This window comes from Cherax quadricarinatus, chromosome 1, assembly GCF_038502225.1.
Source record: "Cherax quadricarinatus isolate ZL_2023a chromosome 1, ASM3850222v1, whole genome shotgun sequence".
NCBI classification, from domain to species: Eukaryota; Metazoa; Arthropoda; class Malacostraca; order Decapoda; family Parastacidae; genus Cherax; species Cherax quadricarinatus.
The window spans coordinates 16,969,726-16,994,437 of record NC_091292.1 but is presented as its reverse complement, the minus strand read 5'-3'; the positions used below and the strand labels follow the sequence as shown (position 1 = coordinate 16,994,437).

The 24,712-nt window shown below is 46.3% G+C and overlaps 1 protein-coding gene across 3 annotated transcripts in view; it reads right to left on the bottom strand.

Annotated features, from left to right (window-relative positions):
- LOC128684950 (murinoglobulin-1) overlaps nucleotides 1–1,943 on the bottom strand; it is a 206,200-nt gene extending 204,257 nt beyond the window's left edge. For all 3 annotated transcript variants that reach the window (XM_070099615.1, XM_070099712.1, XM_070099663.1), the window contains exon 1: nucleotides 1,787–1,943. In XM_070099615.1, coding sequence (XP_069955716.1) covers nucleotides 1,787–1,851 — 65 coding nt within the window. In that variant the 5' untranslated portion in view covers nucleotides 1,852–1,943. The remainder of the gene's footprint in view (nucleotides 1–1,786) is intronic.
- Between the last annotated feature and the right edge of the window lie 22,769 nt (nucleotides 1,944–24,712).

Here is a 24,712-nt window from a genome sequence, read left to right as displayed (position 1 = left end):
CAATAATATGAATATTTCCTTTGGTTTATATAAATTAGATCCATTTATAATTAATAGAATTTGGGAAGAATTTAATAATACATTGGACAAATAATAATTTTTTTAAATTTCTTATTTCTTGGGTAGAATAGTTTGTTGGTGGGTTGCATGAAGGACCTGTCTAGTTCGGCCGGCGGGCCTGCTGTCTCGCGTCAGGTGTTTCGTTGTTGTGGGATCTGATAGTGAGGTGTGGGCTACCCCTTTATATACCTTCCTTTGATGCTTTACTTTCATTGTTCCTTGATAATGTGAGTAGTCACGAAAGCGCTTGGAACTTCTCTATTCTTTCACAGTGGTTGTTTTGCATATTCTGAAATCACCTGTTTACTGTGATCTTATTGCATATATATATATATATATATATATATATATATATATATATATATATATATAAATATATATTGATATTATAAACATATATAAACATATATATATATATATATATATATATATATATATATATATATATATATATAAATTTTATATATATATATATATATATATATATATATATATATATACATATATATATATATATATACATATATATACATACATATATATACATACATATATATATATATATATATATAATATATATATATATATATATATATATATATATATATATATATATATATATATATATATATGTACCATCCAAGTGCAGACACAGTGCTGCTGCTCAGCGCATACACATCGAGATATGCAAGTATATACTCCTTTGAATGTATACAATACTTGACCTACTAGAGATCGAGCGGTTCCATCCCTAGCAGAACGGGACTAATTTATTCATACTCATTGATCCTTCGGACCTATTCATATGTTACTTTTCTGGAAGCACATTAGGCTCACACTTGAAAGGAGTCTGGTTTAATTTTCGGTGGGTCGCGACATATGGGTGTATTAAAACTGCTGTTCATGTTCGCCTGACAGTCAACAAGTACCTGGGTGCTACTCAAAAGTTGTTGGCGGCATCAATGGAAAGGACCTCGTGTAAATATGTCATTCTACTGCAATTTGTTATAATACTGGGTTAGTATCCTCCGCAGTTTAAGGAACTTTTAACTAAATTAAAAAAGGAAAAATTATACGAATGTTTTCATATCGACCGTTTCAATGGTTAGTTAAGTTTAAAGCTTGTCGACTGCATATGGGATACTACTGTATTATCACTGGTTGTAAACATTAAGTATACAGTATATACATGCGTAAAAGCACAAATAACCCACACATGGGAGACTGAAACTTATGACGACGTTTCAGTCCAACTTGGACGATTAACTGTGATTCGATAATGGTCCAAGTTGGACCGAAACGTAGTCGTAAGTTTGTTTTCTATGTGCGGGTTATCTGTGTATTGCTCCAGTCATGGTATTGTGCCTTTATATTCTTTGTGTATACGCAGACATAATACGCCTCTCGTTGCAATACAACTGTACATAAATCAATGAATATACAACTCTCTTACTGAATATACACTAACGATATATACCTCTCAATATACACACGAAGATGTACATCTCTTGTTGTATACCCACACTGTTTAGCTGAAATAATCTATATCCTTGTTTGATTGTCCTGACAATGATGATAAACACGGACAATCAATCTTATCGTTCTCTGTGGCTGGACGGTAGAGCGAAAATGACCAAAATTGATCTAGATTCAATTCCTTACGCAATGCACAATTGCATGGCATAAGGTGAACTGACTTACGAACACCATCTGAACGTGAGCTCACCCGCTGCAGGTGACTTGGGCCAGAGCGACGACCACTGCACACAAGATAGCACCAGGGGCAGCCATGGCTGCAGCTACACCTCCACTCGCCGCGAGACTCTGAGAGCCACTGAGGCAGGATGCTTCAATTTTGTCCACCACATCAACCGCCTCTGCCTCTACTAAACTCTTCCAAGCACTTGTGCCTTTTTTCTTGTCCCATTTAATTGTCTCTTATGCTTAATTTTACTAGATGGTCTTCACATGACTGAACGTTGGGCATATTACCTTACACCTACTGCTCTTGGTCATTTAGCAGGAAGTAGGTACCTGAGTGTTATTAGACTGTTGTGGGTGGCATCCTGGGGAACAAGATTAACACTGCCAGAAATGCCCTGTATAAAAAGGGGCTTTCTATTAAGTATTCCAGTAATGTCAACTAGGTCTGTATCTGTTGTATTACGTACTTTGTTGAAACAACGATTTTATTATTATTATTATTATTATTATTATTATTATTATTATTATTATTATTATTTTATAATTAAGAATTATTTAAGCTTAAGCTAGACTAGGCTAGAGCAGGTTAAGCTAGGTTAGGTTAGTAAAGGCACACATCTGGAGTTTACCTGGAGTCGCTTGTGGAGGTCACCGCTCCAGTGGCCTGGTCCCATTCCAGTCCTCCATGATGCTGGCCTGATCGATCAAGCTGTTAGTGCCCGCCGCCCGCAATTTAACGTATGCATCACAACCCGGTTGACCTGTTTTGCGAAATCTCTCGAGTTTCTTCTTGAAGACAGCTAGGGGGGTTGTTGGTGATACCCCTTAAGTATGAAAGGAGAGCGTTGAAGAGTCGTAATCACGTAACACATATTGAGTTCTCTCTCAGTATATTCATCGTTCACCTGCTTTTCATAGGAATAGTCCTGCACTGTGTGCCAAGTCTCTTTGGTTCATAAGTAGTAATTTCTGTGCAGATTTGATACCAATCCCTCCAGTATCTTCCAGGTGACTTCAAGCACTCCCGGTAATTTAGGTGCTTGGCCGAGTTTATTGGAGTTGTGAAAGTTCTCCGCATATTTTCCAGCTTAGAAATTTCGCTTGCCTGAAGAGAGTCGTTGTTGACTTGGCATCCCTTTTTCTTGAAGGTTCTAATTATCAGGGCTATCATTTTCTTGCAACTGCTATAATAACGTTGTTGTGTTTCCACGAACGTGAGATCTGGTGACATTATCACTCCCAGGTCTCTCACATTTGACTAACATTCTATTCATTGATTTGAGTTTGTCTTGTACTCCGATATTACTTTTGTTTCTTCCATTTTTTCATGGCGTAATGACTGAAATTTGTCCTCACTGAGTATCATAATGTTATCAGTGACGCACTGGAATATTTGGTTGATATCAGCTTGGAGGCTCGCTCTGTCTTCTATGAATCCCACTTTCATACAGATTATAGTATCGTAGGCAAAGGATGATACACTGCTATGATTGATGTTCCTCTCTGTCAGAATAAGAATGAGAAAGTGGGGCGAGTACTGTGTCTTGGGGCGAGTACTGTGCCTCGGGGCGAGTACTGTGTCTTGGGGTGAGTACTGTGCCTTGAGGCGAGTACTGTGCCTTGGAGGAACAGTACTTTTCACTGTAGCAGCCCCTGATTTCAGCTCATTTACTACACATTGAGTCCTATTTGTGAGACGATTAAAAACTCATCTGCCTACCTTCCCAATTATTCTCACACGCATTTTGTTTGCAGTTACCCTATGATCTCACTTAGCAAAGGCTTTTGCATAGTTTATATTACATCTGCATTTTATCTACAAGAGCATCCAAGATCATTTCGTAATGGTCCAGCAGTTGCGAAAGGCAGAATAGAGCAGTTCTACAGCCATACTGAGAAGGGCAGTTAACTACTGCAATTAAATATGACTGATAATCTTGCTTCTTAAAACCCTTTCAAATCTCTTGATAATATGGGATGTAAGGGCTATTGATCTAAAGTTTTTTTATTTTTGTTTTACTACCACCTTTGTGGAGTGGGTCAATATCAGTGCTTTTTAATGACCGCGGGATGACTCCAGTGCCAAGGCTTTTCCACAGAATATTCAAAGCACGCGATTTTTTTTTTTTTTGTAATTTCTTACATGCCCATGCAGAGTGCATGGTCACGCAATCAATGGCTTCTTTGATGTTAAGTGGGGTTACAGTCATCTCAGAGATTATTGAACTGATTAACTTTTGCAGTGAATACTTGTTTGGCGGTTCTAAGATTATCTTTCAGAAATCCCAACAAACAGTCATTCTCGACACTTTATTTGACATACGTATATTAGGTCCGTTTTGGATATTCACACGATTCTCATAGGTACTCAGTGATACTAATGATACTCAGACATACTCCAGACCGGGCGGCGGGGGCGCTGACCCCCAAAACCCTCTTAACGTATACTCACTGATACATATACCTAATGATACAGATAATCAAGGAAACTCAGATACTCAAAGATACCCACAGGTACTCAAGAATGCTAATGTTTTTTTTATCAGTCAGTACACAGACAGGACAACGGGTCTTTTACAGTGGAGCAGTAGTAGACGTCGTACCACATAGGCGGGGCCCACTAGTGGACGAAGATCAAGCCCATAAGTTGGTCCAGAGATTTACTAATTGAGTTGTAGATACATCCCTTAATTTCCTGGAAAGAAGCTATTGGTCAGTCAAGTAGTGGAGGCAGTAGAAGAATTATAATAATAGTTAACAAAACCAATAAGTAGATGAATAAGAGAAATGGGCAACGCTTCGGTATCTTCATTGTGGAGACATTACCAAAACATCTCCACAATATAGATAACCAAGTACTGTACATAGGCAGTAGAAACAGATTGATGCGGCAGTAGATGTGGTCACATGTGAGTGGAGTCCACTGGTGGAAGTAGGTCAGGCCCACCTTATAAGGCTGACCTAATTTCGCTGGTGGGCCACACCCACATGTGACCATGTTTACTACTGCTGCATCGCTCCACTCACGCCACTGGCTCAAAATAAAAGGCCTCGTTTTCATATCTATATTAGTATCAATAATATTTGTGAGACATCTTTCAGTAAAGTTAACCATATCACTTATTCATTAACCTATCGATATTATATTCCCTTAATCTAATGATACCCAGATATTTATTTATTACTAAATATTTGCTTTGCCAACAGACTCGACTAGCCTTAGAATCCGGGTCCTTCGTGAACCATATAAAAAAAAACATCCGTTGTAACTCAGCCACATAACAACACAGTTAAACAGACAGCAGAATAACCAACTTAGTGGAGTCCAGTCCCTGGACCAATTATGTACCTCTAATCTTTTGACTACCGCCCACAGGATGGGTATGGGGTGCATAATAAACATATTAAACTAAATTAGTATTAACGCAACTGAACACAGTAACAAGACAACTCACTTGTGCAGCAACAATCCACTTCCAATTAAATTTACATTTCTCTCTATCGTGAATGTAACAATAGACAAAAAGATAGTAATTTTGAGGACGTGTTCCAAGAAATGATAAGTGAGGCTGCCTGAATATGACAAGTCTCACCACGCGTGGTGGTACTTTGGTCCTAAGAACACGGACTGAGTGTCTCCTGACACACGGTCTCTTAACTGTTGCCGCAATTCACTTTTGACATAATTCCTTGTTCTAAATCGAGTACTATAAAATGTTGATCTTTGTGTCCCTGCTTTATTCACAACACAAGTCATATATAAGCAAATAAAACTCATCTTCCCTTGTAAACACAGTGAGCTGTACTCACCTAGTTGTACTCAGTGTGGTTGCAGGGGTCGATTCATAGCTCCTGGCCCCCGCCTCTTCACTGGCCGCTACTGGGTCACTCTCCCTGCACCATGAGCTTTATCATACCTCTGCTTAAAATGACAGGATGGATAATGAGAACCTTCAAAACTAAGGAGGCCAAGCCCATGATGACACTCTTCAGGTCACTTGTTCTATCTAGGCTGGAATATTGCTGCACACTAACAGCACCTTTCAAGGCAGGTGAAATTGCTGACCTAGAAAATGTACAGAGAACCTTCACGGCGCGCATAACGGAGATAAAACACCTCAATTACTGGGAGCGCTTGAGGCTCCTGAACCTGTATTCACTGGAACGCAGGCGGGAGAGATACATGATTATATACACCTGGAAAATCCTAGAGGGACTAGTACCGAACTTGCACACGAAAATCACTCAATACGAAAGCAAAAGACTTGGCAGACGATGCAACATCCCCCCAATGAAAAGCAGGGGTCACTAGCACGTTAAGAGACCATACAATAAGTGTCAGGGGCCCGAGACTGTTCAACTGCCTCCCAGCATACATAAGGGGGATTACCAACAGACCCCTGGCAGTCTTCAAGCTGGCACTGGACAAGCACCTAAAGTCGGCTCCTGACCAGCCGGGCTGTGAGTCGTACGTTGGTTTGCGTGCAGACAACAGTAACAGCCTGGTTGATCAGGCTCTGATCCACCAGGAGGCCTGGTCACAGACCGGGCCGCGGGGGCGTTGACCTCCGGAACTCTCTCCAGGTAAACTCCAGGTATATGTGGATCCTGCCTCCACTACATCGCTTCCCAAACTATTCCACTTCCTGACTACTCTGTGACTGAAGAAATACTTCCTAACATCCCTGTGGTTCATCTGAGTCTTCACCTTCCAACTGCGTTAGATTCGTAATGTCTGGACGGAAATATACATAGCCTTTGCTAGTACTCTGTAACTGGCACAGGGTCCAGTAGGGAGGCAATACACCGCTGATGTACCTAATTTTATTTAATAAGCAAAATACCCACATCCACAGCAGTATCGCCAACCCTCCCACAGCAACACAACCCTCCCACAGCAACACAACCCTCCTACAGCAGCACAACCCTCAAACAGCAACACAATCCTCCTACAGCAGCACAACCCTCAAACAGCAACACAATCCTCCCACAGCAACACAACCCTCCCACAGGAACACAGTCCTCCCACAGCAACACAACCCTCCCACAGCAACACAACTCTCTCACAGCAACAGAACCCTCTCACAGCAACACAACCCTCCTACAGCAACACAATCTTCCCACAGCAACACAACCCTCCCACAGTAACACAATGCTCCCACAACAACACAACCCTCTCACAGCAACACAACCCTCTCACAGCAACACAACCCTCTCACAGCAACACAACCCAGCCACAACAGCACAACCTTCCCACAGCAACACAGCCCTCCCACAGTAACACAACCCTCCCACAGCAAAACAACTAACTCATAACAACACAACCCTGCTACAACAACACAACCCTCTCACAGCAACACAACCCCCCCACAGCAACACAACCCCCCACAGCAACACAACCCTGCCACAACAGCACAACCCCCCACAGCAACACAACCCTCCCACAGCAACACAACCCTCCCACAGAAACACGACCCTCCCTCTGCAACACAACCCACTCATAGCAACACAACCCACTCATAGAAACACAACCCTCCCACAGCAACACAACCCTCCCACAACAACACAACCCCCACAACAACACAACCCTTCTAAAGCAACACAACCCCCCACAGCAACACAACCCACTCATAGCAACACAACCCTGCCACAACAGCACAACCCTCCCACAACAACACAACCCCCCACAGGAACACAACCCTCCCACAGCAACACAACCCCCACATGAACACAACCCTTCGACAGCAGCACAACCCACCACAGCAACACAACCCCCACAGCAACACAACCCTCCCACAGCAACACAACCCCCAGCAACACAACGCCCCACAGGAACACAACCCTCCCACAGCAACACAACCCCCCACAGCAACACAACCCTTCCACAGCAGCACAACCCCCCACAGCAATACAACCCCCTCATAGCAACACAACCCTCCCACAGCAACACAACCCACTCATAGCAACACAACCCTCCCACAGCAACACAACCCTCCACAGCAACACAACCCCCCTCGGCAACACAACCCTCCCACAGCAACACATCCCTCCCACAGCAACGCAACCTCCAAACAGCAACACAACCCTCCCACAGCAACACAACCTTCCCACAGCAACACAACCCCCCACAGCAACACAACCCTCACACAGCAATACAACCCCCACAGCAACACAAACCACCGCAGCAACACAACCCACTCATAGCAACACAACCCTCCCACAGCAACACAACCCACACAATGCAACACAATCCCCCAGAGCAACACAACCTACTCATAGCAACACAACCCTCCCACAGCAACACAACCCACACACAGCAACACAATCCCCCAGAGCAACACAATCCCCCAGAGCAACACAACCTACTCATAGCAACACAACCCTCCCACAGCAACACAACGCTCACACAGCAACACAATCCCCCAGAGCAACACAACCTACTCATAGCAACACAACCCTCCCACAGCAACACAACCCACACACAGCAACACAATCCCCCAGAGCAACACAACCTACTCATAGCAACACAACCCTCCCACAGCAACACAACCCACACACAGCAACACAATCCCCCAGAGCAACACAACCCACTCATTGCAACAGAACCCTCCCACAACAACATAACACCCCCACAGAAACACAAACCCCCCACAGCAACACAACCCTCCAACAGCAAAACAACCCCCCACAGCAACACAACGCACTCATAGCAACAAAACCCCGCCACAGCAACACAACCCACTCATAGCAACACAACCCTCCAACAACAACACAACCCACTCATAGCAACACAACCCTCCCACAGCAACACAACCCTCCACAGCAACACAACCCCCACAGTAACACAACCCACGCATAGGAACACAACGCACTCATAGCAACACAACAACCCACAGCAACACAACAACCCACAGCACCACAACAACCCACAGCAACACAACCCCGCACAGCAACACATCCCCCACAGCAACACAACCCCCCACAGTAACACAACCCCCAACAGCACCACAACCCACTCATAGCAACACAACCCACTCATAGCAACACAACCCACTCATAGCAACACAACCCACTCATAGCAACACAACCCACTCATAGCAACACAACCCACTCATAGCAACACAACCCCCCACAGTGGCACAACCCCCCACAGCAACACAATCCCCCACAGCAACACAACTCACTCATAGCAACACAACCCCCCACAGCAACATAACCCTCCCACAGCAACATAACCCTCCCACAGCAACCTAACCCTCCCACAGCAACATAACCTCCCACAGCAACACAACCCACTCATAGCAACACAACCCCCCACAGCAACATAACCCCCCACAGTAACAACCCCCACAGCAACACAACCCCCCACAGTAACACAACCCACGCATAGCAACACAACGCACTCATAGCAACACAACCCACTCATAGCAACACAACCCACTCATAGCAACACAACCCACTCATAGCAACACAACCCCCCACAGCAACACAACCCCCCATAGTGGCACAACCCCCCACAGCAACACAATCCCCCACAGCAACACAAACCACTCATAGCAACAAAACCTCCCACAGCAACATAACCCTCCCACAGCAACATAACCCTCCCACAGCAACCTAACCCTCCCACAGCAACATAACCCCCCACAGCAACACAACCCACTCATAGCAACACAACCCACTCATAGCAACACAACCCCCCACAGCAACACAACCCCCCACAGCTACACAACCCACTCATAGCAACACAACCCACTCATAGCAACACAACCTCCCAAAGCAACATAACCCTCCCACAGCAACCCAACCCTCCCGCAGCAACACAACCCTCCCACAGCACCACAACCCTCCCACAGCAACACAACCCTCCCACAGCAACACAACCCTCCCACAGCAACACAACCCTCCCACAGCAACACAACCCTCCCACAGCAGCACAACCCTCCTACAGCAACACAGCCCTCCCACAGCAACACAACCCACTCATAGCAACACAACCCTCCCACAGCAACACAACCCACTCACAGCAACACAACCCTCCCACAGCAACACAACCCTCCCACAGCAACACAACCCCCACAGCAACACAACCCCCCACAGAAACACAACCCCCATATCAACACAACCTCCAACATCACCACAACCAACTCATAGCAACACAACCCACTCATAGCAACACAACCCACTCATAGCAACACAACCCACTCATAGCAACACAACCCCCCACAGCACCACAGCCCCCACAGTAACACAACCCCCCAGAGCAACACAACCCCCCACAGCAACACAACCCACTCATAGCAACACAACCTCCCACAGCAACATAACCCTCCCACAGCAACATAACTCTCCCACAGCAATATAACCCTCCCACAGCAACATAACCCCCCACAGCAACATAACCCTCCCACAGCAACACAACCCACTCATAGCAACACAACCCACTCATAGCAACACAACCTCCCAAAGCAACATAACCCTCCCAGAGCAACATAACCCTCCCACAGCAACACAACCCTCCCACAGCAACACAACCCACTCATAGCAACACAACCCTCCCACAGCAACACAACCCTCCCACAACAACACAACCCTCCCACAGCAACACAACCCTCCCACATCAACACAACCCTCCCACAGCAACACAACCCACTCATAGCAACACAACCCTCCCACAGCAGCACAACCCCCCACAGCAACACAACCCCCCACAGTAACACAACCCACTCATAGCAACACAACCCACTCATAGCAACACAACCCCCCACAGCAACACAACCCCGCACAGCAACACATCCCCCCAAAGCAACACAACCTCCCACAGTAACACAACCCCCAACAGCACCACAACCCACTCATAGCAACACAACCCACTCATAGCAACACAACCCACTCATAGCAACACAACCCACTCATAGCAACACAACCCACTCATAGCAACACAACTTCCCACAGCAACACAACCCCCCACAGGCGCACAACCCCCCACAGCAACACAATCCCCCACAGCAACACAACCCACTCATAGCAACACAACCTCCCACAGCAACATAACCCTCCCACAGCAACATAACCCTCCCACAGCAACCTAACCCTCCCACAGCAACATAACCCCCCACAGCAACACAACCCACTCATAGCAACACAACCCACTCATAGCAACACAACCCCCCACAGCAACACAACCCCCCACAGTGGCACAACCCCCCACAGCAACACAATCCCCCACAGCTACACAACCCACTCATAGCAACACAACCCACTCATAGCAACACAACCTCCCAAAGCAACATAACCCTCCCACAGCAACCCAACCCTCCCGCAGCAACACAACCCTCCCACAGCACCACAACCCTCCCACAGCAACACAACCCTCCCACAGCAACACAACCCTCCCACAGCAACACAACCCTCCCACAGCAACACAACCCTCCCACAGCAGCACAACCCTCCTACAGCAACACAGCCCTCCCACAGCAACACAACCCACTCATAGCAACACAACCCTCCCACAGCAACACAACCCACTCACAGCAACACAACCCTCCCACAGCAACACAACCCTCCCACAGCAACACAACCCCCCACAGCAACACAACCCCCCACAGAAACACAACCCCCACATCAACACAACCCCCAACATCACCACAACCCACTCATAGCAACACAACCCACTCATAGCAACACAACCCACTCATAGCAACACAACCCACTCATAGCAACACAACCCCCCACAGCACCACAGCCCCCACAGTAAAACAACCCCCCACAGCAACACAACCCCCCACAGCAACACAACCCACTCATAGCAACACAACCTCCCACAGCAACATAACCCTCCCACAGCAACATAACCCTCCCACAGCAATATAACCCTCCCACAGCAACATAACCCCCCACAGCAACACAACCCTCCCACAGCAACACAACCCACTCATAGCAACACAACCCACTCATAGCAACACAACCTCCCAAAGCAACATAACCCCCCAGAGCAACATAAGCCTCCCACAGCAACACAACCCTCCCACAACAACACAACCCTCCCACAGCAACACAACCCTCCCACATCAACACAACCCTCCCACAACAACACAACCCTCCCACAGCAACACAACCCTCCCACATCAACACAACCCTCCCACAGCAACACAACCCACTCATAGCAACACAACCCTCCCACAGCAGCACAACCCCCCACAGCAACACAACCCCCCACAGTAACACAACCCACTCATAGCAACACAACCCACTCATAGCAACACAACCCCCCACCGTAACACAACCCACTCATAGCAACACAACCCACTCATAGCAACACAATCCCCCACAGCAACACAACCCACTCATAGCAACACAGCCTCCCTCAGAAACATAACCCTCCCACAGCAACATAACCCTCCCACAGCAACAGAACCCCCCTCAGCGACATAACCCTCCCACAGCAACACAACCCACTCATAGCAACACAACCCACTCATAGCAACACAACCCACTCATAGCATCACAACCTCCCAAAGCAACACAACCCCCCACAGCAACACAACCCTCCCACAGCAACACAACCCACTCATAGCAACAAAACCTCCCACAGCAACATAACCCTCCCACAGCAACATAACCCTCCCCGAGCAACATAACCCTCCCACAGCAACACAACCCTCCCACAGCAACACAACCCACTCATAGCAACAAAACCTCCCACAGCAACATAACCCTCCCACAGCAACATAACCCTCCCCGAGCAACAACCCTCCCGCAGCAACACAACCCTCCAACAGTAACACAACCCACTCATAGCAACACAACCCTCCCAGAGCAACACAACCCACTCAAAGCAACACAACCCTTCCACAGCAACACAACCCTCCCACAGCAACACAACCCTCCCACAGCAACACAACCCACTCATAGCAACACAACCCTCCCACAGCAACACAACCCTCCCACAGCAACACAACCCTCCCACAGCAACACAACCCTCCCACAGCAACACAACCCTCCCACAGCAACACAACCCTCCCACATCAACACAACCCACTCACAGCAACACAACTCTCCCACAGCAACACAACCCTCCCACAGTACCATTATTAATATATTAATGCGATGCTTTAAACCCATAAAGGTTTTTATAATACTTGGAAAGCGAGTTGCAACTGATCCGGTCTGACCCAAGGAAAGGGAGGGTAGCTCCATTACCTTGGTTCACGAGCCCGTCACCATCATGGACACATCCCACCTCCCTTGTTCACTGTACTCCCACAATAACAACGTATTCCCTTAAATTTAATACAATAACAACAACAACAACAACAACAACAACAACAATAATAATAATAATAATAATAATAATAATAATAATAATAATAATAATAATAATAATAATAATAATAATAATAATAATAATAATAATAATAATAATAATAATAATAATAATAATAATAATAATAATAATCACAATAATAATAATAATAATAATAATAATAATAATAATAATAATAATAATAATAATAATAATAATAATAATAATAACAGTAATTATAATAAAGGAAGGACCTAGTAAGTCTTCACTATCATAACAGTTACAACGATAAATGGATATATGATTGAGGTGTATAAATGGAAGACAGGAATAAATAAAGGAGATGTAAATAGCAATGGCTTTAAGTTGGAAAAATTCAGATTCAGGAAGGACATAGGGAAGCACTGGTTTGGTAATAGAGTTATCGATGAGTGGAACAAACTCCCGAGAACAGTTATAGAGGCTAAAACGTTATGTAATTTTTAAAAATAGGTTAGATAAATACATAAGTGGGTGCGGGTGGGTGTGAGCTGGACCTGGCTAGCTTGTGCTACTAGATCAGATGCCGTGCTCCTTCCCCAGGTGAATGTGCCCTGACCTGACTAGGTTGGGGCACTTTGGCCTGCCTCGCATGGGCCAGTAGGCCTGTTGCAGTGTTCCTTCTTTCTTATGTTCTTAAGAACATAAGAACATAAGAACGAAGGAACACTGCAGAAGGCCTACTGGCCCATGCGAGGCAGGTCCAAGTCTCCTACCGGCTTAAGCCAATGCACCCAACCTAGTCAGGTCAGGTCACATTGACTTAAGGGAGGAACACGGCAACCGACCTGGTAGCACAAGCTATCAGGTCTAACTCACACCCACCCACATCTACTCATGTATTTATCCAACCTGTTTTTAAAGCTACACAACGTTCTGGCCTCTATAACGGTACTTGGGAGTTTGTTCCACTCATCCACAACTCTATTACCAAACCAGTACTTTCCTATATCCTTCCTGAATCTGAATTTTTCCAAGTTAAAACCATTTCTGCGAGTCCTGTCTAGGCTAGATATTTTCAGCACACTATTTACATCCCCTTTATTTATTCCTGTCTTCCATTTATACACCTCAATCATATCCCCCCTAATTCTACGTCTTCTGATACATGGGATCAACTTTGTCATCCTCCTTTGTACATTTTCCAGAGAATTTATATCCATTCTGTAATACGGTGACCAAAACTGTGCAGCATAATCTAAATGAGGCCTAACCAAGGATGTATAGAGTTGAAGAACAACCTGAGGACTCCTATTATTTATGCTTCTTGATATGAAGCCAAGGATTCTATTAGCTTTATTGCGAACACTTATGCACTGTTGTCTTGGTTTCAGATTACTGCTAACCAGAACTCCTAAATCTTTTTCGCAATCCGTAATATTAAGATCTACATTATTTAGTTTATATGTGGCATGGTTATTGTCCTGTCCAACATTTAGAACTTTGCATTTGTCAATATTAAACAGCATCTGCCACTTCTCCGACCACTGCATCAGTCTATTCAAATCTTCCTGGAGTGCTCGAATGTCCTCGTCAGAATGAATTCGACGGCCTGTTTTGATGTCATCGGCAAACTTGCCGATGTCGCTCTTTATGCCCTCATCTATGTCGTTTATGTAGATTGTGAACAGCAGGGGGCCCAACACTGACCCCTGTGGAACACCGCTCGCGGTAGTAGGCCAGTCTGGGAGTTAACGCGGTAGTAGGCCAGACTGGGAGTTAACGTGGTAGTAGGCCAGTCTGGGAGTTAACGTGGTAGTAGGCCAGTCTGGGAGTTAACGTGGTAGTAGGCCAGTCTGGGAGTTAACGTGGTAGTAGGCCAGTCTGGGAGTTAACGTGGTAGTAGGCCAGTCTGGGAGTTAACGTGGTAGTAGGCCAGTCTGGGAGTTAACGTGGTAGTAGACCAGTCTGGGAGTTAACGTGGTAGTAGGCCAGTCTGGGAGTTAACGTGGTAGTAGGCCAGTCTGGGAGTTAACGTGGTAGTAGGCCAGTCTGGGAGTTAACGTGGTAGTAGGCCAGTCTGGGAGTTAACGTGGTAGTAGGCCAGTCTGGGAGTTAACGTGGTAGTAGGCCAGTCTGGGAGTTAACGCGGTAGTAGGCCAGTCTGGGAGTTAACGCGGTACTAGGCCAGACTGGGAGTTAACGTGGTAGTAGGCCAGACTGGGAGTTAACGTGGTAGTAGGCCAGTCTGGGAGTTAACGTGTAGTAGGCCAGTCTGGGAGTTAACGTGGTAGTAGGCCAGTCTGGGAGTTAACATAAGAACATAAGAACGAAGGAACACTGCAGAAGGCCTACTGGCCCATGCGAGGCAGGTCCAAGTCTCCTACCGGCTTAAGCCAATGCACCCAACCTAGTCAGGTCAGGTCACATTGACTTAAGGGAGGAACACGGCAACCGACCTGTTAGCACAAGCTATCAGGTCTAACTCACACCCACCCACATCTACTCATGTATTTATCCAACCTATTTTTAAAGCTACACAACGTTCTGGCCTCTATAACGGTACTTGGGAGTTTGTTCCACTCATCCACAACTCTATTACCAAACCAGTACTTTCCTATATCCTTCCTGAATCTGAATTTTTCCAACTTAAAACCATTTCTGCGAGTCCTGTCTAGGCTAGATATTTTCAGCACACTATTTACATCCCCTTTATTTATTCCTGTCTTCCATTTATACACCTCAATCATATCCCCCCTAATTCTACGTCTTTCTAGAGAGTGCAGTTTCAGGGCCCTTAGTCTATCCTCATAGGGAAGGTTTCTGATACATGGGATTATCTTTGTCATCCTCCTTTGTACATTTTCCAGAGAATTTATATCCATTCTGTAATACGGTGACCAAAACTGTGCAGCATAATCTAAATGAGGCCTAACCAAGGATGTATAGAGTTGAAGAACAACCTGAGGACTCCTATTATTTATGCTTCTTGATATGAAGCCAAGGATTCTATTAGCTTTATTGCGAACACTTATGCACTGTTGTCTTGGTTTCAGATTACTGCTAACCAGAACTCCTAAATCTTTTTCGCAATCCGTAATATTAAGATCTACATTATTTAGTTTATATGTGGCATGGTTATTGTCCTGTCCAACATTTAGAACTTTGCATTTGTCTATATTAAACTGCATCTGCCACTTCTCCGACCACTGCATCAGTCTATTCAAATCTTCCTGGAGAGCTCGAATGTCCTCGTCAGAATGAATTCGACGGCCTATTTTGGTGTCATCGGCAAACTTGCCGATGTCGCTCTTTATGCCCTCATCTATGTCGTTTATGTAGATTGTGAACAGCAGGGGGCCCAACACTGACCCCTGTGGAACACCGCTCGTGACGCTTCCCCACTCTGATTTCTCCCCATTTATGCAAACTCTCTGCTGCCTATTTGTCAACCATGCCTCTATCCAGGAAAAAATTTCTCCTCCTATTCCATGTGCTTTAATTTTCCTCAATAGTCTCTGATGTGGAACCCTGTCAAAAGCCTTACTGAAGTCCATATACACAATATCATATTCATTACCATGATCTACCTCCTCAAATACCTTAGTGAAAAAAGTTAATAAATTCGTAAGGCAGGAACGCCCCTTTGTAAAACCATGCTGAGATTCGTTGATTAATTTATGCTTTTCAAGATGGCTACGGACTGCCTCGGCAATTATTGATTCCATAAATTTTCCCACTATGGAGGTTAGGCTTATTGGTCTATAGTTCGAAGCTAAGGACCTGTCACCTGTTTTGAAAATAGGTATCACATTTGCCATTTTCCACTTATCTGGCACCATGCCAGTTTGTAGTGATATGTTGAAAAGATTAGCCAAAGGTGTGCTAAGCTCCTCTTTACATTCCTTTAGAACCCTTGCATACAGTTCATCAGGGCCTGGGGATTTGTTAGGTTTTAATTTATCTATTTGCCTAAGGACCATGTCACTTGTGACCCTAATAGTGCACAGTTTATTATCGTCCTGTTCTACATAATTTATCATTACTGGAATATCGCTGGTATCCTCCTGTGTAAAAACTGAGAGGAAGTATGTGTTAAAAATTCTACACATTTCCTTATCACTGTCAGTGAGCTGACCCGAGGAACTTTTGAGTGGGCCTATCATGTCCCTGATCTTACTTCTGTATACCTGAAAGAATCCTTTTGGGTTAGTCTTCGATTCTTTTGCAACTTTAACCTCATAATCTCTTTTTGCTTTTCTAATTCCCTTTTTTATTTCTCTCTTTAACTGAATATATCGATTTCTTAATTGCCCCTCTCCTCTTTTGATTTGCCTATATATGCCTCTCTTTTGACCAATCAGATATTTTAATCTATTGTTCATCCATTTAGGATCATTTTTGTTTGATCTGATTTCCCTATTTGGAACATAATTTGACTGAGCAGCTAGAACTATGCCCTGGAAAGCATCATATCGGCAACCATCACCACGTGGCAGTAGGCCAGTCTGGGAGTTAACGTGGTAGTAGGCCAGTCTGGGAGTTAACGTGGTAGTAGGCCAGTCTGGGAGTTAACGTGGTAGTAGGCCAGTCTGGGAGTTAACGTGGTAGTAGGCCAGTCTGGGAGTTAACGTGGTAGTAGGCCAGTCTGGGAGTTAACGCGGTAGTAGGCCAGTCTGGGAGTTAACGCGGTAGTAGGCCAGACTGGGAGTTAACGTGGTAGTAGGCCAGTCTGGGAGTTAACGTGGTAGTAGGCCAGTCTGGGAGTTAACGTGGTAGTAGGCCAGTCTGGGAGTTAACGTGGTAGTAGGCCAGTCTGGGAGTTAACGTGGTAGTAGGCCAGTCTGGGAGTTAACGTGGCAGTAGGCCAGTCTGGGAGTTAACGTGGTAGTAGGCTAGTCTGGGAGTTAACACGTCAATGGGAAGATACGGGAATGGGAAATCCCCACCACAAATTTGTGATCAGCCTTGGGGAAATCCGTTGCAGCTGCCTCCTGATGTCCATGTTTGCCCGGTATACTGATGGTGATACCGTCGTTGAAGCCGTACCTGTTGTTCGTTTCTACTGTTGCGACGTCTCTATGGGGAAATGTTGTTGCTAATATTATTGGTGCTTTTGTTGTAATATTCTTGGCATGAGTGATGTCCAAGCTCTTTTCGTTTACCTCCCACTATCTGAGTGTGAACGGTCAAAGACCATTATATAACAGCTATGTATGCTAGTTAGGAACAGAACAACATAATACTAGGCCTACTGGCTAAGTGTATTGCTGGGCAGATTCTTTTCAATATCTGGCATTTCTCACTATGATATTTTCAGCAATTTCTATAATACTAAAATAATTTGAAGTTTAACCTTGCTAAATTTTACGAAAATAATTTTTTTTTTAATCTAAGAATTTTCATATTTGATTGTTTTGTCTGAGGAATGATGGGAAAGGATCTTCAGTTGACCCATGCGGAAACTTAAGAGATATTTGTGCTCAAAATCTAAAAGAGGATTTACCAGTTACATATAGTTGTAGTTTCACCTTGGAACTTCTATAAGCTAAACTTTCAGGTTGTGCACTGCTGTCTTCATATGGATTAATGATAGAGCCAAAACTCAAAAATCTTTCTCGTATTCGATTTGATTAAATTATATATTTAGCTTATTGATGGTACATTATTTTTTTAGCTCTGATATTAGGACCCTACAATGACCTACTCAGTAGTATCTGCCACTTTCATTGTACAGTAGGATATGCCATACCATACTCATGAAGCAATGATCGTCATTTACTGATAGTGGGGATATGACTGAGGTGTATAAATGGAAGACAGGAATAAATAAAGGGGATGTAAGTGGAGTGCTGAAAATATCTAGCCTAGACAGGACTCCCAGCAATGGTTTTAAATTGAAAAAATTCAGATTCAGGAAGGATATAGGAAAGCACTGGTTTGGTAATAGAGTTGTGGATAAGTGGAACAAACTCCCGAGTACAGTTATAGAGGCTAAAACGTTGTGGAATTTTAAATATAGGTTGGATAAATACATGAGTGGGTGTGGGTGGGTGTGAGCTGGACCTGATTAGCTTGTGCTGCTAGATCAGTTGCCGTGTTCCTTCCTTAAGTGAATGTGACCTTACCTGACTAAGTTGGGGCATTGGCTTGGGCCGGTAGGAGACTTGGATCTGCCTCGCATGGGCCAGTAGGCCTGCTGCAGTGTTCCTTCTATCTTATGTTCTTATATACACACACTGGACTCTGATCAGTGCGTCTTACTGTCATCACAATGAACCCCAGTTCTTGCTCACAGAACCTTTACTGGATAAATGTGATGCTGACTAAAATGTTCTTTTAATTCTTTATATTAAAAATTTTTATGTTTACGACACAATAAAAACTCTTCAGCAAGTAAGGTAATGAGACACCAGTCATCTATAGTTTCGCAGGGCATATTCACTTAGCAGTGTGTCTATTGGAATATTCTTGTTTATATTTTAATATAACGTCACGTTACAGACGATCATATTAAAATATAACCTGTCCTCTTACTAGGCTGTGTTGTAACCTGTCCTCTTACTAGGCTGTGTTGTAACCTGTCCTCTTACTAGGCTGTGTTGTAACCTGTCCTCTTACTAGGCTGTGTTGTAACCTGTCCTCTTACTAGGCTGTGTTGTAACCTGTCCTCTTACTAGGCTGTGTTGTAACTTGTCCTCTTAGCAGGCTGTGTTGTAACCTGTCCTCTTACTAGGCTGTGTTGTAACCTGTCCTCTTACTAGGCTGTGTTGTAACCTGTCCTCTTACTAGGCTGTGTTGTAACCTGTCCTCTTACCAGGCTGTGTTGTAACCTGTCCTCTTACTAGGCTGTGTTGTAACCTGTCCTCTTAGCAGGCTGTGTTGTAACCTGTCCTCTCACCAGGCTGTGTTGTAACCTGTCCTCTTACCAGGCTGTGTTGTAACCTGTCCTCTTACCAGGCTGTGTTGTAACCTGTCCTCTTACCAGGCTGTGTTGTAACCTGTCCTCTTACTAGGCTGTGTTGTAACCTGTCCTCTTACCAGGCTGTGTTGTAACCTGTCCTCTCACCAGGCTGTGTTGTAACCTGTCCTCTCACCAGGCTGTGTTGTAACATGTCCTCTCACCAGGCTGTGTTGTAACCTGTCCTCTCACCAGGCTGTGTTGCAACCTGTCCTCTTACCAGGCTGTGTGGTGACCTGTCCTCTTACCAGGCTGTGTTGTAACCTGTCCTCTTACCAGGCAGTGTTGTAACCTGTCCTCTCACCAGGTTGTGTGGTAACCTGTCCTCTCACCAGGCTGTGTTGTAACCTGTCCTCTCACCAGGTTGTGTTGTAACCTGTCCTCTCACCAGGCTGTGTTGTAACCTGTCCTCTCACCAGGCTGTGTTGTAACATGTCCTCTTACCAGGCTGTGTTGTAACCTGTCCTCTCACCAGGCTGTGTTGCAACCTGTCCTCTTACCAGGCTGTGTGGTGACCTGTCCTCTTACCAGGCTGTGTTGTAACCTGTCCTCTTACCAGGAAGTGTTGTAACCTGTCCTCTCACCAGGCTGTGTGGTAACCTGTCCTCTCACCAGGCTGTGTTGTAACCTGTCCTCTCACCAGGTTGTGTTGTAACCTGTCCTCTCATCAGGCTGTGTTGTAACCTGTCCTCTCACCAGGCTGTGTTGTAACCTGTCCTCTCACCAGGCTGTGTTGTAACCTGTCCTCTCACCAGGCTGTGTGGTAACCTGTCCTCTTACCAGGTTGTGTTGTAACCTGTCCTCTCACCAGGCTCTGTTGTAACATGTCCTCTCACCAGGCTGTGTTGTAACCTGTCCTCTCACCAGGCTGTGTTGTAACCTGTCCACTCACCAGGCTGTGTTGTAACCTGTCCTCTCACCAGGCTGTGTTGTAACCTGTCCTTTCACCAGGCTGTGTTGTAACCTGTCCTCTCACCAGGCTGTGTTGTAACCTGTCCTCTCACCAGGCTGTGTTGTAACCTGTCTTCTCACCAGGCTGTGTTGTAACCTGTCCTCTCACCAGGCTGTGTGGTAACCTGTCCTCTTACCAGGTTGTGTTGTAACCTGTCCTCTCACCAGGCTGTGTTGTAACATGTCCTCTCACCAGGCTGTGTTGTAACCTGTCCTCTCACCAGGCTGTGTTGTAACATGTCCTCTCACCAGGCTGCGTTGTAACATGTCCTCTCACCAGGCTGTGTTGTAACCTGTCCTCTTACCAGGCTGTGTTGAAACATGTCCTCTTACCAGGCTGTGTTGTAACCTGTCCTCTCACCAGGCTGTGTTGTAACCTGTCCTCTCACCAGGCTGTGTTGCAACATGTCCTCTTACCAGGCTGTGTTGTAACCTGTCCTCTCACCAGGCTGTGTTGCAACCTGCCCTCTTACCAGGCTGTGTGGTGACCTGTCCTCTTACCAGGCTGTGTTGTAACCTGTCCTCTTACCAGGCAGTGTTGTAACCTGTCCTCTCACCAGGCTGTGTGGTAACCTGTCCTCTCACCAGGCTGTGTTGTAACCTGTCCTCTCACCAGGTTGTGTTGTAACCTGTCCTCTCACCAGGCTGTGTTGTAACCTGTCCTCTCACCAGGCTGTGTTGTAACATGTCCTCTTACCAGGCTGTTTTGTAACCTATCCTCTCACCAGGCTGTGTTGCAACCTGTCCTCTTACCAGGCTGTGTGGTGACCTGTCCTCTTAACAGGCTGTGTTGTAACCTGTACTCTTACCAGGCAGTGTTGTAACCTGTCCTCTCACCAGGCTGTGTGGTAACCTGTCCTCTCACCAGGCTGTGTTGTAACCTGTCCTCTCACCAGGTTGTGTTGTAACCTGTCCTCTCACCAGGCTGTGTTGTAACCTGTCCTCTCACCAGGCTGTGTTGTAACCTGTCCTCTCACCAGGCTGTGTTGTAACCTGTCCTCTCACCAGGCTGTGTTGTAACCTGTCCTCTCACCAGGCTGTGTTGTAACCTGTCCTCTCACCAGGCTGTGTGGTAACCTGTCCTCTTACCAGGTTGTGTTGTAACCTGTCCTCTCACCAGGCTGTGTTGTAACATGTCCTCCCACCAGGCTGTGTTGTAACCTGTCCTCTCACCAGGCTGTGTTGTAACCTGTCCTCTCACCAGGCTGTGTTGTAACCTGTCCTCTCACCAGGCTGTGTTGTTACCTGTCCTCTCACCAGGCTGTGTTGTAACCTGTCCTCTCACCAGGCTGTGTTGTAACCTGTCTTCTCACCAGGCTGTGTTGTAACCTGTCCTCTCACCAGGCTGTGTGGTAACCTGTCCTCTTACCAGGTTGTGTTGTAACCTGTCCTCTCACCAGGCTGTGTTGTAACATGTCCTCTCACCAGGCTGTGTTGTAACCTGTCCTCTCACCAGGCTGTGTTGTAACCTGTCCTCTCACCAGGCTGTGTTGTAACCTGTCCTCTCACCAGGCTGTGTTGTAACCTGTCCTCTCACCAGGCTGTGTTGTAACCTGTCCTCTCACCAGGCTGTGTTGTAACCTGTCCTCTTACCAGGCTGTGTTGTAACATGTCCTCTTACCAGGCTGTGTTGTAACCTGTCCTCTCACCAGGCTGTGTTGTAACATGTCCTCTTACCAGGCTATGTTGTAACCTGTCCTCTCACCAGGCTGTGTTGTAACCTGTCCTCTTACCAGGCTGTGTGGTGACCTGTCCTCTTACCAGGCTGTGTTGTAACCTGTCCTCTTACCAGGCAGTGTTGTAACCTGTCCTCTCACCAGGCTGTGTGGTAACCTGTCCTCTCACCAGGCTGTGTTGTAACCTGCCCTCTCACCAGGTTGTGTTGTAACCTGTCCTCTCACCAGGCTGTGTTGTAACCTGTCCTCTCACCAGGCTGTGTTGTAACATGTCCTCTTACCAGGCTGTGTTGTAACCTGTCCTCTCACCAGGCTGTGTTGCAACCTGTCCTCTTACCAGGCTGTGTGGTGACCTGTCCTCTTACCAGGCTGTGTTGTAACCTGTCCTCTTACCAGGCAGTGTTGTAACCTGTCCTCTCACCAGGCTGTGTTGTAACCTGTCCTCTCACCAGGCTGTGTTGTAACCTGTCCTCTCACCAGGCTGTGTTGTAACCTGTCCTCTCACCAGGCTGTGTTGTAACCTGTCCTCTCACCAGGCTGTGTTGTAACCTGTCCTCTCACCAGGCTGTGTTGTAACCTGCCCTCTCACCAGGCTGTGTTGTAACCTGCCCTCTCACCAGGCTGTGTTGTAACCTGTCCTCTCACCAGGCTGTGTTGTAACCTGCCCTCTCACCAGGCTGTGTTGTAACCTGCCCTCTCACCAGGCTGTGTTGTAACCTGTCCTCTTACCAGGCTGTGTTGTAACCTGTCCTCTCACCAGGCTGTGTTGTAACCTGTCCTCTCACCAGGCTGTGTTGTAACCTGCCCTCTCACCAGGCTGTGTTGTAACCTGCCCTCTCACCAGGCTGTGTTGTAACCTGTCCTCTTACCAGGCTGTGTTGTAACCTGTCCTCTCACCAGGCTGTGTTGTAACCTGTCCTCTCACCAGGCTGTGTTGTAACCTGTCCTCTCACCAGGCTGTGTTGTAACCTGTCCTCTCACCAGGCTGTGTTGTAACCTGTCCTCTCACCAGGCTGTGTTGTAACCTGTCCTCTCACCAGGCTGTGTTGTAACCTGCCCTCTCACCAGGCTGTGTTGTAACCTGCCCTCTCACCAGGCTGTGTTGTAACCTGTCCTCTCACCAGGCTGTGTTGTAACCTGCCCTCTCACCAGGCTGTGTTGTAACCTGCCCTCTCACCAGGCTGTGTTGTAACCTGTCCTCTCACCAGGCTGTGTTGTAACCTGTCCTCTCACCAGGCTGTGTTGTAACCTGTCCTCTCACCAGGCTGTGTTGTAACCTGTCCTCTCACCAGGCTGTGTTGTAACCTGTCCTCTCACCAGGCTGTGTTGTAACCTGTCCTCTCACCAGGCTGTGTTGTAACCTGTCCTCTCACCAGGCTGTGTGGTAACCTGTCCTCTTACCAGGTTGTGTTGTAACCTGTCCTCTCACCAGGCTGTTTTGTAACATGTCCTCCCACCAGGCTGTGTTGTAACCTGTCCTCTCACCAGGCTGTGTTGTAACCTGTCCTCTCACCAGGCTGTGTTGTAACCTGTCCTCTCACCAGGTTGTGTTGTAACCTGTCCTCTCACCAGGCTGTATTGTAACCTGTCCTCTCACCAGGCTGTGTTGTAACCTGTCCTCTCACCAGGTTGTGTTGTAACCTGTCCTCTCACCAGGCTGTGTTGTAACCTGTCCTCTCACCAGGCTGTGTTGTAACCTGTCCTCTCACCAGGTTGTGTTGTAACCTGTCCTCTCACCAGGCTGTGTTGTAACCTGTCCTCTCACCAGGCTGTGTTGTAACCTGCCCTCTCACCAGGCTGTGTTGTAACCTGTCCTCTCACCAGGCTGTGTTGTAACCTGTCCTCTCACCAGGCTGTGTTGTAACCTGTCCTCTCACCAGGCTGTGTTGTAACCTGTCCTCTCACCAGGCTGTGTGGTAACCTGTCCTCTTACCAGGTTGTGTTGTAACCTGTCCTCTCACCAGGCTGTGTTGTAACATGTCCTCCCACCAGGCTGTGTTGTAACCTGTCCTCTCACCAGGCTGTGTTGTAACCTGTCCTCTCACCAGGCTGTGTTGTAACCTGTCCTCTCACCAG